At 53.2% G+C, this 14,207-nt stretch overlaps 1 protein-coding gene across 1 annotated transcript in view; it reads right to left on the bottom strand.

The window, feature by feature from the left end:
• Positions 1 to 14,207, bottom strand: part of dennd1a (DENN/MADD domain containing 1A) — a 134,757-nt gene that overhangs the window by 5,279 nt on the left and 115,271 nt on the right. Inside the window, exons 20-21 of the mRNA XM_035379310.1 lie at positions 9,873 to 9,932; positions 4,353 to 4,441 (exon numbers count right to left, since the gene is read on the bottom strand). Coding sequence (XP_035235201.1) covers positions 4,353 to 4,441; positions 9,873 to 9,932 — 149 coding nt within the window. The remainder of the gene's footprint in view (positions 1 to 4,352; positions 4,442 to 9,872; positions 9,933 to 14,207) is intronic.

Below are 14,207 nucleotides of genomic sequence, written 5' to 3'. Positions count from 1 at the left end.
GGACACACATATACACACACACGCACACACACACACACACACACACAGACACACATATGCACACACACACACACACACAGACAGACACACATATACACACATACGCACACACACACACACACATACACAGACACACAGACACACAGACAAAAACACACACACACACACACACACACACACACGGACACACCTACACACACATGCATACACACACATATACACACACAGACAGACACACACACACACACACAGAGGGAGTAAAACGCAGCTTTCACTATCCTGTTAAGGGAGGACTGACAAAGCCACACAGAGTTCTGCTGGGTAAAGTGAGCGGACACAGCGTGTCATTCGGGCAGAAAGAGGACGAGGACGGGGACGCGTGGGGTGACCCCTCCCCGCCCGCACCGCCCCGCACACGCTCAGCGGTCGGCTTCCGCAGCGGATTCCAGGACCACCAGACCGCGGCGTCAGCGGCTCTGACCCGCGCGGCCGTTCCGCCGCGGTTTCCGGGGACGACAAGCCACCCGCGCGACGGATTAGGACCCCGTTCGGGACGAGGGGACGACCTCTCCTCCTCCCCAAAAGAGGGCAGGAGGAGAGGAAAGGAGAATAAAGAGACAGAGACCCAGAGAGGAAGAAAGAGAGAACAGAGGGGCTACGGGTGGGGGTGGGGGGCTGAGGGGATAAACAGCAGAGATTGTGCGGGCCCCCCCCTCCCTCCCCCCTCCCGTCCCCCCTCCCTCCCCCGTGGTTGAGCGGGCCCTCGCTGGCATGTGACAGGCCTGACAGGCGGCGCTGTTCCCGGGTAAGTATCGTGTCAGGGAGACGGTGCGTCGAGGCGGGGCGAGCAGGCGTAGCGCCGAGTAGAGCATCATGGAGCCGCCGCGTGCTTTAATGAGGGGGGGGGGGGGAGGAGGGGGGGGGCTCCGCGCGCCTCCCGCTCCCTCTCGAGTGTCAGAGAACCCCCGACAAATCAGCGACACGTCACGGGCCCGGCCCGCAGATGAAATGTTGACAAATGCAGATATTTCACTTTTAATTGACACGAACGGGGGGGGGGGGGGGGGGGGGGGGGGAGCCCAGCCGCCGAGGAGGCTGAGGGCGTAGCGGGGATGGGGGTGAGGGTGGGGGCAGGGGCGTGGGGGAATAAGATGTAGAAAAGAAGCCGGGGGATGCTTAATATTCACGCGAGCTGTCATTTTCGGGGGGCATCACCGGCACCTCTGGTTAAAAGGGGGGGGGGGGGAGGCAAGAGGCGCGCGGATTAAAAAAATCGGCTCAGGCGGTCGTGGAGGGCGTCGATCGCCGGGAGCCGTCTCCCGTGTGACCCGGCTTCGTTCGGAGCGCGCTCTGCCGTTCGGAGCGCCGCCCGTCTGGAGCGCCCGTTTGGAGCCGGAATAAACAGGAATTCCCCCATTCCCGAAACAGGTACATGTCCACGAGGGCCTTTGGAGCCGTGACAGCCTCTCGCTGTCCGTCTTACCGTGACTCAGCGAAGGCTTTCCGCGTTCAGCTCACGGCAGCGCTCTGCGAAATCCAGAACTCCGAACGCGCTACGCAGCCAGAATACTTTATCCGGTGAAGTTGTTATCGCTGCCATTTACTTCTGTATTACTTGCGGTTCTGTTGTGAAGCCCACCTCCTCGCCGACTGCGATTTAAAATAATAATTGCAGTATGCAAAAAAAGCCACAAGGGTGCAGTATAGATCTTCATTATTCGCCTTGAGAGTTTGGGAGCCCCCTGAAGGCTGTAGAGATGAGCATTCGTGTGTACGGTTAAAGCATCGCTGATCAGATGGATGTTCAGTGTCAATCGAACCGCTCCGATGAAAACAACCTCCCCATCCTGCCGACTCAACGCACCACCGAGACCACAGTTCACATTACTACCCACGCTCCAGGAAGCGGTCAAGAACAATAAAATAAGCGGCCAGAAACTGACCACAAAACAAGCAGACCACCATGCGTATCACTATTCGGTTCTACCGACCGCGATGACCGCAACTCTGCTACGAAAGGACGCGGAGTCATTTCTACATCCTGTCCGTCAGCCGCAGGCCTGATCGGCCCGCAAGACCGCAAACTGCAGCGCTTCCTGGCTCCGCCCTGCGAACCGCCACCGCTCGCCCGCGGTTTCTCATTTCTCACCTCGTGGAGAAAAAGCAGCGCTTTTTCTTCCTCATTTCTCCGCTTCCTTCCTCTGTCTGGGGATGGCTTCAAGCTTAATTTGAATACACACGGAAGACACAATTTTGCCCCTTTGAGTCTAATAGTTTGGGGTCAACCTAGCGTATAATTATATATCTAGTTGTTAGGCTGCTTCCAGGATGCTAAATTGGCTCAGCAGGTGTGAATGTTGCTGCGGAGAAATGGCTCAATTGCAAATTGTCTGAGCCGCGCTAACCTCCGCACCCTCTTGCATCACGGCCTTTCTCAAACTGAAAGAAAGAGGGAAAAATTGAGGCAGCGAGCTCTATTTGTCCCCCCCCCCCCCCCCCCCCCCGCCCCCCGCCAGCATAAAATAAACATGATTTTTTTTTGCAGAGGAATCGCTTTGGCCGACTCCTTTAACTCGTTTTCACTGAAAATAAAATCCGGAAAGAATTCTTTATAAAAACACACAAAGCTCTCTGAGGTTTTTTTTTTTTTTGAACGCGCAGTGTCTACGCTTCCTTAAATGGATATTTTTTTCAATTACCGTCTTGGGTGCGAGTTTATTATTATTTTTTCAATAAAATGGTATTCAGCACCCTGCGGTACGGTGGAGCTCGTCATGAGGAAGCCAGCTAATTACAGGCAGTAATTACACCTGGAGGAGCAGGTCCCTCTGGCTCCAGTGCTAGCTCTGAACCCCCCCAAACAGGACCACGGGGATGGGTCTGGCCTCACTCACCCCTCAGTCCCTCTCAGCCTCAATGCGCACAGGACATTAGGGGGTTGTTAAGTGTCGGTTGGTTATTTATTAATTTATTAATTATTTTTACCCATTAACTGCCAGTCGAATGTGTGAATCTGAATTGGTTTTGTTCCGTTACAATTTTAATAAGGACCACCTATTACAATCAAATGGAAAATCCTCTACACTAAACTGCATCTAAGAGAGTGGCCATAGCTTTGTAACCACTGTGGACTCTTATGCCACTCATCGGAGATCGATAAAAACTTTAACTGATAAGGTAATGCTTACTGCCATGCAAAGTGTTCATGTTCTTAAATTCCTTAATGCAATTAATGTTCAATGCTTCCATTAAAAAAAATGTAAGTCTACACACCCAATTTCAACATTCGGTTTTCACCCGATCTCCAGTTTCTTTCAGAAATTCTATCTCGTTGCTTGTATTTAAAATGATTTAAAGTGCAGAACACACAGGCAGTGCTAAATCAAGTCAAAACGGAATCAGCGGCAAACGGCTGATCTTTACGCGAGCAGCCGGCCCTTGTTAATAATATCGAATAATCAAACACAGATTCGGGACGATTCTAACTTTTAAAGGTCAGATTTTTTAGACTCCCCTATTTCAAACTCACGAGCTGCCAAAGTCACAGACCGAGAAATGAATCAAAGTTTGTCCCATCTGCTGTGGGGAAAAAAAGATGATGCAACCTCTGGTTTGTGTTTTGAGCTATGTTTTAACCATATAAAATATGAGCTAAAAACATAAAGTATAGTGCTATGTTTGCAACAAATGATTATTGGTCGGGTTTGATTTAACCACTGCCCAAGAGGGACAAATATCATTTTAATATAGACTATAAGGGATCAGCCAAAATAAATCACATTGTATATCTGTCATAGTTTTCATATTGTGCTTCTATTAGTAGTATCTTTCACACAGACAAAAAAAAAAAACTAAGATGTGGTCTTCTCATTAAATGATGTAAGCGTGACACTAAACACTGAGCTAACAGGGCTGTTTGGTGATTACTGACTAACAGTGGCTGGAGTAAGAAAGTACAGTAATATCTGCATGCGGATGGAGTGTAGACTGTAGACTATGTGAATTCTAGTGCGTGTGAGTGCAGAGAGAGAAAGGTACATTACATATATAATATACAGTTAATTACATAATTAGTAATAATGTAGATGCCTTTGTCCAGGGATATGTAACTGTAATAGTTTACTATGTTGACCCAGCTGGGTGTTTACCAAAACTTTTCAGTTTACTTACGTTCTAGAGTACGGCAGCTTCCCAACTTTGGATTCAAACCTAGAGTAATTTGTTGACTGTGGTAGGAGACTACAGTATATCACACTGCTTATCCCACAGTATATCCCACTGCTGATGGATAGATGGATGGAGAGATGAGTGAAGAGATAAAGGACAGATGAAGGAGTGGAGGGTGCGCTTACTGCTCGGGGCTGGAGGCGGAGGTGCGGCGGGCGTCCAGGGCGACGTTGCTGCGGGGCCTCTTCACCACCAGGGGGCGCGGGGGGCGAGCCTGCGGGGGAAGGTCACACGGACAGGAGTGAGACGCACGGGCGCACGCGCGCTCACACACACTTAGCGAGCCTGAAGGAGCGGACGCTAGGTTTTTAACTTTCATCCAAACACCAGGTCGCTTGCAATGCCTACTCCGGACAAAGGCACCCCACAACGGAGCACAAAAGCCCCAACGGACACAGCAGAGAGAGCAGGGCCCCCTGCAGGACAAAGCCCAGAAGAAGCTCACAGCACCCGAGACACGCGCCGCGTTGAGTAACCGCAGAACGCCGCGCCGCGCGCTCTCTCTCAGGTCAGAGCCCGGCGGCAGACGGGCGCGAGCTGGCCCCGCGGCCGGGAAAGGGCACGGGACCGACCGGTGCCAGGAGGGCATGTGGGGAATGAGTGCGAGCTCGGCGCAGAGAGAGAGAAACACTGAGGAGAACAGGAAGTCCGGAGAAACTTGCTCAGCCTAGCTAACCACACTCACATGCACATACGAAAACTCAAAGGAACACGATTACCTGTACATAATCTCACACCCACGTGCGCACACACGCACACACACACACGCACACACACACTTAGAAGCCTCTTTCTACTCAATGTTTACTTACAAGGGAGGTGAGCATCACGATTCACTGCACACAGCCAAGCACAGAGGAATTCTGGCTCTCATTATGAATGGCCTCTCGCATGGAAACGCCTCCATTTTGCAATAAGCCAGCCAGTCAGAGAGCCCCCCCGCTGACACACAGGAAGGGCATTCACACGCACAGGCATGAGAGGGGTGGGGGCCAGATGACCTCTGACTGACCCCCGACCGGGAGCATGCTCAGTGAACACCTCAGGGAACGCTCTTGACCCAGTGTACAGAGAGGTAACAGGTGAATGGAGATGAGGATGCCCCCTCGTGAACACAGGCATTAAAGGGGAGAAGAGATCCTGAAAGGGAGGGGCCAGTTGGGTGGAGCAGGAAAGGGGGCGGAGCTAAACAGGTAAAGCGATGATCAGGGCATGTTCAGAGGCGACTGGAGGGGGAAAAGGGCGGAGGTGAGACACTTTGGTTTGTGTGTATCCCTGAGCCTCATTCTGTGGTGGACAGGAAGCAGACACACAACCCACAAACAGCAGCAGGGCAGCGAGCACCGCCCACAGCCACAGTAAGGCTTCCCCGCGCTAACTGTGTTCAGAGAAATACCTGCCTGAGATGTGGGCATGGAAACAAGCCAGGCTGCAGTACGATCGCAGTGTTCTCAGACACAGTCAGACACACACACACACACACACACACACACATAGAAGCCCACACACGCACGCTCCGCAGCAGGTGTGAGTCTCTCAGCCTCAGTTCCGCACAGCGCCTCCTGCAGGGCGTGGCGTGAGCAAGACGTGGATCGGTCCGGGCAATGACAAGCCACAGACAAGCCACAGACCCACTGTGAGGGTCGAAGTTCGGCCGGGGAGGGACCGGCGAATCCCCCACCGGTGGGCAGAGAGGGGAGGTCACGCTCGGGCCATGTCCAGGCCGACCCCGGCCCCTTGCTGAGGGGAGGAGGAGGGAGGAGGGGGTGTGGGGGGGGCGGTGGACGGGATTAAGTTTTGGTGCTGTTTGCCTGAACTTGAAACAGGGCGCAAAAAACTTGGGGAGGAAAAAGAACAACAGAGCTAATTAGGCGAGCGGAGGCGGCGAAGCACAGCCAGATGGCCGGGAGCCAACAAACAAAGACAGCGGCCTGGCAATCAGCGGGATGGATGGAGGAGACTGCTTCATTAAGGGCGGGCGAACAAAGCGGCGGGGCCGGCGGAGGGGGGCGGAGGGGGGGGGGGGGGAATGAAAGGCTGTTTAATTAAGCCTGAGCTGGAAGGTGATGCGTGACGCTGGCTTGTCATCGTGCCGTGAATACTTTCACCTTCTCCCCCCGCGCCGCTTCAGAGAAGAGCCCCCGGCTCGGCCCCGCCGGCCAGGCACGCCGGCAACGAGTGTGTGTGTGTGAGTGTGTGTGTGTGTGTGTGTGTGTGAGAGTGTGCGTGTGCGTGTGTGTGTGTGTGTGAGTGTGTGTGTGTGTGTGTGTGTGTGTGTGTGAGTGTGTGTGTGAGTGTGTGTGTGTGTGTGTGTGAGAGTGTGTGTGTGTGTGTGTGAGAGTGTGTGTGTGTGTGTGCGTGTGAGACTGTGTGTGTGTGTGTGTGTGTGTGTGTGTGCGTGCGTGTGTGTGTGTGTGCGTGTGCGTGTGCGTGTGCGTGTGCGTGTGTGTGTGTGAGAGTGTGTGTGTGTGTGCGTGTGTGTGTGTGTGTGTGAGAGTGTGTGTGTGTGTTGGGTAGGAGTCAGGGTTTGGTGCTGGGGGGGGGGACTTTGGGGGCTAGGTCAGTCCACATTTCTAGAAAAATATGGTGGGGGGAGTGGTTCTGTGTCCTCACTGGAGGCTTAGCATTTCACTCTCTCTCTCTCTCATGTCTCACAAACACACACCCACCCACACATACACACACACAGACACCCACACACACACACACACACACACACACCTACGAATACACACACACACAGACACACCCCCACACACACACACACACACACACCGAAAAGCATAAACGACAGGGTAAACAGTCGGCGTGGGAGCCAGCGGAAGTCTGGGATTACTGGGAGGCGCGCACACCCAGCAGGAGGACTGTGGAACGCTGGGCTCCAGAGAATCCCTCCGCTGGCACAGGCACCAGAAAAACAGCTCACAGCACAGTTGCTGTCCAACCAAAGACACGCTACAGCTGTGCAACTCAGGGACTGCAGCATTACTAAACAGATACACAACAGCTGCGCAGCCAAAAGATATCTCTATTGCTACACAGAAATGGTCGACTCAGGAAGCTTAATATCAATGCACAAACACGATAAAGCTGTACTATACAATACAAGGACGATAAATATATACCCACAGCTATGCCTACAGCTGTGTTGCACAGGGACTTAATATTACCCCAGAGAGGCGGCAGGATCCCATTCCACAACAGAACGCTGCTGCCCAGACAGGCTTCCCAAGGGAGGAGGAATTTCCCTCTATGCACTGCACTGGCTCTCCAGACCCATCCGACACACAAAGGAGCGAATAAGTGCCATAAAGTAAAATAAGCACATAAAACCAAAGGTTACCCCTTGCTGTCAAGGCTGTGGGAATACTGCAAACGTACTGTACGTACCCTGGATAAGGGTGCATGCTAAGCAACTATGTGACATTAAGAGGCAATAAAACCTCTGTCATCTCATTTAGGTAGAGGCGAGGGTGAGAGAGAGATAGGGAGAGAGACAGGGAGAGATGGAGAGAGAGAGAGAGGAGGGGGAACTGGAAAACAAAAGCTACGCTCTTAATTTTCCGCTGGTTAATGCAATCCTGTGTGTTTTCGTTTGTTTTCGTATCCCGACACTCAGTCCCACGTTGACGTGATCGGGGATGAGGGGTGTGAGCGCGACTACACGAGACGCTTCCTGTTCCCTGCTTCCTGACACTTCCTGTTTCCTCAGCACACGGGGGGGAGGTGCTAACAAACAGGCAGGGGGAGCACCATGCAGCATATGCGCGCCTGCAATCACACTCCACACCTGCAAACCCCCCCCCCCCATAAATAACCTCACACACTGCATCTCCACAGCTTCCTCTCCAGTTCCAGTCAACATGTAGAGATGTTATCATCTCACGGAAGGCCATTAACTTACCGAATCCTCAGAGAGTCTTGTCTTTTCCTAACACAGTGAATCAGTTCCGGTACATTCTCAGGAATCACGGCACACATTGAGCGTTTTGAGAATTTTCTCACAGGTAAGTCGCACTGCAGGGAGGAGCACCCTGCACAGGTACGCTGAGGAGGTTCACGGAGGAAGTGAGTTTGGCCAGAGGGACCAAAAAAGGAGGAGAATACCAGAATAACAGCACCTCCTGCTGGGTTTAGTCATGTTAATCAGTGAGGAGGTTCGGCAGGCAGTCACAGTGCAGGCCAGTGGCCACACACGCACACACACAAACCGGAAAACAGAAGACAAAACTAGAGGATTAAGGACTCCAGGAAGAGCTCGCTGTCACGGTGTGTCTGCACACACACACACGAGCACGGGCGCATACACACACACACACACACACACACACACACACACACACACACACACATACACACACACACACACACACACACACACACACACACACGCGAGCACGGGCGCATACACACACACACACGAGCACGGGCGCATACACACACACACACACGAGCACGGGCGCATACACACACACACACACGAGCACGGGCGCATACACACACACACACACGAGCACGGGCGCATACACACACACACACACGAGCACGGGCGCACACACACACACACACGAGCACGGGCGCATACACACACACACACACGAGCACGGGCGCTACACACACACACCGGGGCACAGGAAACATAAACGAAGCTCTGCAGCCACAAGGCGACAGGGTTAGACTCCAGCTACAGTTAAATGTCACAGTATGCACCCACACACGCAGAAACACACAAACCCACACACGCAGAAACACACACACCCACACACGCAGAAACACACAGACCCACACACGCAGAAACACACAAACCCACACACGCAGAAACACACAAACCCACACACGCAGAAACACACACACCCACACACGCAGAAACACACAGACCCACACACGCAGAAACACCCAAACCCACACACGCAGAAACACACAAACTCACACACGCAGAAACACACAGACCCACACACGCAGAAACACCCAAACCCACACACGCAGAAACACACAAACCCACACACGCAGAAACACACAGACCCACACACGCAGAAACACACAGACTCACACACGCAGAAACACACAGACCCACACACACAGAAACACACAGACCCACACACGCAGAAACACACAAGCTCACACACACAGACACACAGACTCACACACGCAGAAACACACAAACCCACACACACAGACACACAGACTCACACACGCAGAAACACACAAACCCACACATGCAGAAACACACAGACTCACACACGCAGAAAGACTCACACACGCAGACACACACAAACCCACACACGCAGAAACACACAGACTCACACACGCAGAAACACACAGACCCACACACGCAGAAACACACAAACCCACACACGCAGAAACACACAAACTCACACACGCAGAAACACACAAACTCACACACGCAGAAACACACAAACGCACACACACTCACACACGCAGAAACACACAAACTCACACACGCAGAAACACACATACTCACACAGGCAGAAAAGCACTCGCGCATACTGTGGTTGATATAGTGCCTGCAGCCTCAGATTGCGTGCACAGTGTATCACTCCAGGGGGCAGATTTGGGAGGTGCGGTGATGCCCGGGACGAGGGGCATCGGTGTTGGGGTGGGGGGGGGTTTGGGGGGGTACTCACGGGCCTTGCGCTGCGTTGAACCCGGGGGGGTGGGGGCCTGGGGGGTGGCACTCGTGCGGGCTGTACCAGAGACACCCATGGATCAGACCACAACACAGCGTAACAATCCACTCTCATACACACGCGCACACGCACGCACGCGCATACACACGCGCACACACAGACACGCACGCACACACACAGCTTAGGAGCACGGATGCTTCCTCACAAACATTCACGCACATATAGACACACAACACACCAAAATTATTCATGTGAACATGTGAAAAACACAAAACAATGGTAAAACTGAATGTTCATACAAACATTAACACATAAATGTACATGAAACAACACAGGAAAATTAAAATTATGCGCCCACAAACATATACTTTATGCACAGATTCAGACATGAATGCACACACAATCACAACCACATACATACACACGAAAGTACACACACACGCTCACAGTTTCTTACACACACACACACACACACACACACACACATGCACACACGCAGGCACACACACACAACACACACACACACAACATGCCCACACACATAAAAGCACGGCTCAACATAACAGGACACACACCCGCACAGCAAAAGCTCAAACTACAAACAACGCTCTTAAACGAGATGAAAAAAGGGCGAATCAATATTCATTCATTCAAACACATGAAACAGACACGGGATTAAAGGCAAGGTTGAAAATGAAGGGGGTGGGGGGGGAAACAATGCACAATGACATTTTGGGGAGCTTAGTGAAGGATGAACAATGAACTATAAACAGCATAAAGCCATCCCCAACCATTCCCATTGTGTGGATTAACCCCTCGCATCTACCTGCTGAGACACACAAAGAAGACGGTGCCCTGGATGGGAACAAAAGGGCTTCAGACATATTGAAACGACAGCAGGTCTTTCAAAACTCCCTCCCAGCGCCATTTATAATATACACTCCGGCGCATTCATTTATTAATCATATTTCTAAAGGCCTTTACAGACTAAGTGCCTGCTAGGTTTTGCATTTCAATGGAATGCATTAAGACAGGTTCCCCGCTCGTGCAGATGGTGGCGGTTATAGTCCAGCCCCACGGTCGTAAATTCATTCATTCATACCTGGACGGCTGTAAAATGAAGGCCGCCAGGGTTCGGCAGGAGTCAGAGCCAGCGGTAAGCCATTGTGTCCACGCTTTCAGAACATTTAAATTTGGGGCTTTTAAGCGGCTAGGGAGCCAGACTCACTGACACTGAGGTTGGGGTCGTTGGGACCGGATAGGTCATTGCGGTATTTAGCGGATACTCCTATTCACAGAGACTTACACAGTCTCAGTCTTTTTTTTTTTTACATACAACCCATTCATACGGCTGTATACACTACTGAAGCAATTCAGATCAGCTACGTTGCTTAAGGGTAGAACCACAGCGCACGAACGTGACAATCGAACCCGCAATCCTTGATTTTTTTTTTTTTCTCGTTTGGAGTTTGGAGTATTTTGGAAGCTAGAAGTTCAGATACGCCATCATGCCCAGGAATCAAACCCACGGGCCGTCATGGTTCCGACACCAGTTCCTTAAGCATTGTGACACACTACTGCACTAGCACAGGGCTGCATGACTAGAGATCTGGAAGTGAGTGGGATTTGACGGGACTTGGCTAGACAGTATTTGTGCAATCCTGAAGCATATTTCCTAGAGTTAGGAGTACTGTAGCTGACCCAGGAAAGCTACAGGGTGTTATTTTTCCCCATTTCCCACACTGATCAGCTGAAGCAGATTAATTATTCTGTTACACTGTTACTGTAGCTCTCGTCACTTGCTTTTGCTGGCTGAAACTGGTTGCTGATTTTAAAGTCAACAAAAGAAGACCCTGTGAGTCTTCAGGCCACCCTGACCCCAGCCTCTACCGCCGCTCTACTCCCCTCAGACACAGTTGTCAGAATCACCAGCTCGTCCGCGATAGGCCAGGACGCGGCACCGCGGAGAGCAGGAAGCGTGCACACCGCGCGGCGTCCCGATCCACGCCTCCCTCGCTTCAGTCGAAACGTCTCTCTTCGCTAAGCGACCGCGCCGCCGTCCGCGGCTTTGTGTTGGGTCTTAATTGGTTCCGGGCGCCTTCGCGGTAAAAAAAAAAAACACGCGGCGGTGTCTCAGCACAATGCCCCGCTGCTACGACACGCCGCTGGCTCGGCGGATCATTTCCGAAAAGAGGGGGCCGGGCTGCGTCCGGAGGTGCGCGGCGCGCCCCGCGGACGGATAATGGTATCCCGCTCTCAAACATTCGGGACATTTTAATGATGGAGACGCCCCCCCCCCCCCCGCCCCCCCCCCTCACAATGGCGACGCGTCCCACGCCATTCCGCCCGTCACGCTAATGCGGAGAGCGCAGAGTCGCGAGAGTAAGCCGCGGTATCCCATGACTACATAATGAACACCTCCTCTTCCCCTCCGCACGGCTGCGAGGGCGAGGCGCGGTGCTCCATGACTGCGTAACGAGGCTCTCCGCTCGCGCGGGCTGCCATGACAGCGGGCGCGTGGCGGAGAACGCGCGCTAACGCATCCGCTCGGCCCGGTAATGGGGGAAGTGAAGTGGTCCCGACGATGCGCTTCTGTGATGCGTAGCTCGCTGGCCCTTCTCGTCTCCACGGGAACCGCGAGCGGCCGCGCGCGCGGGCCCCGCCGCTCGACGGCGCCGAGACACAGGGGCCACAGAGGACCCCCCCCCCGGAACTCTGTTAGCAAAGCTACACGCTCCCAGATCTCGCCATCAGGGGAAACACACACAAAAGATCTGCTCTGAAACGCTGAAACAAGGGCTCAGAGTGAAAGGAGCCAATCATCAAAGGAGACGCAATGACTGACATGCCCTAGAACCAAGAAGTGTCTGGCAGATAAGTCATATGGTCCATGCAGACGACATGCCTCAAAACCAGTCCCAACCCCAACACCAAGCCCATCAGAACTTTTGGACCATTCTCCTTCTGGTGTGTATAGCCAGTGCTTGCCTATAGTAAAACACCGAATCAGATGATCACACACGCCGATGATCCGTTTCCTGGGCGTGGTCATACCTGGCATATCCCTGGCGTGACATGAGCCCAACGGTAAAACATGAAACGGCTAGAACAAGGCTGCCCAATCCCGTTTCAGGAAATCAACCGTCCAGCAGGTCTTAATTCTAACCCTACAAAAGCCCATTCAATCTCATTCAACAGCAAGAGGTCTTGCTGAGCTGCTAATTAGTAGAATCAGGTGTGCCAAATTGGGGCTGAAATGAGAGCCGGTCGATAGGTCTCCAGGAGCAGAGCTGGGCAGCCTGGTTCTAGTATATACACTTGGCTCCTGCTTTTAAGGTTCCGGTTTTGCCGGCGTCAATATTAAGCGACACGCCGGAAAGCAAACTGTACCGTCAGGACAGTAAAGATTTACTCTCCTCACTGTACTGCGCCAGGGGGCCGAGAGGAGGAACAGGAACAGGAACTCCCAGCTGCCTGGAAGCATGCTGAAAAGAGTCCCGGGGCGTTTCTCCTCAAACAGGCAACCGCGAGTGACAACCGCAGCCGGGGTTTCTAACGGATTGTGGACTCAGGTAAGCTCCTCCACACCTCCACTGCTTGGCTGAGTATCAGTGAGAAGACGGGGAGGGAGGACAAGCACACTGAGGGGGAAAAGAGCCGGGGTGGACGAGGAGCGGAGCCGAGAAGCCTCCGGAAGCCCCCCCCCCCCCCGGCTCTCCCCCCGCTCCTCCTCCTCCTCCTCCGGCTGATTAGCAGTGTTCGCGGGAAGCGCCATCGCCGCCGCCGCAGCGCGTAGCTCCCCGCCCTAAAGGAAGCGGCGCTCCATGCAAACGCGTGTTTGTCACCCTGACAGCACGTCTCAATTAAAAAGCTGCGCGCCAGCGTCAGCATCCCTCTCCTCCTCGGGCCGCTGTCTGCGGGCCGACCGGCTCCCTGAGAGGAGGTCACGACCCCGAAACACGCGCGCGCATGGGCCGCGGGAAGAGAAAGCACGGGAGGGGGGGGGGGGGACCGGCGAGGGGAGGAAGAAGAGGGAAAGACGATGAAAAGAAAGAGGGAGACAGCGGAGAACCCTTTAACGCGTGACGGAGGGATAACTCCTCGAACCGCGCGGAGAGAAAAATAATAATAATAATAAAAAATACTTAAAAAGAAAAAAAACTGACGACCGCTAGCCGCGTGCGGTAAGCCGGCGGTAATGACAGGGAGCCTCGGCCGCGCGGGGAAGAGCGGCAGCCATGTTGATGGAGACGATGGCGAATGAAAAAAAAAGGCAGGGGTTCCTGTCAGTTCCGGCTCGAGAGACGACTCGGGGAGCTGTGATTTTTTCCC

This window comes from Anguilla anguilla, chromosome 10 (assembly GCF_013347855.1).
Source record: "Anguilla anguilla isolate fAngAng1 chromosome 10, fAngAng1.pri, whole genome shotgun sequence".
Lineage (NCBI taxonomy): Eukaryota > Metazoa > Chordata > Actinopteri > Anguilliformes > Anguillidae > Anguilla > Anguilla anguilla.
This window is presented reverse-complemented; position numbering and strand designations above follow the sequence as displayed.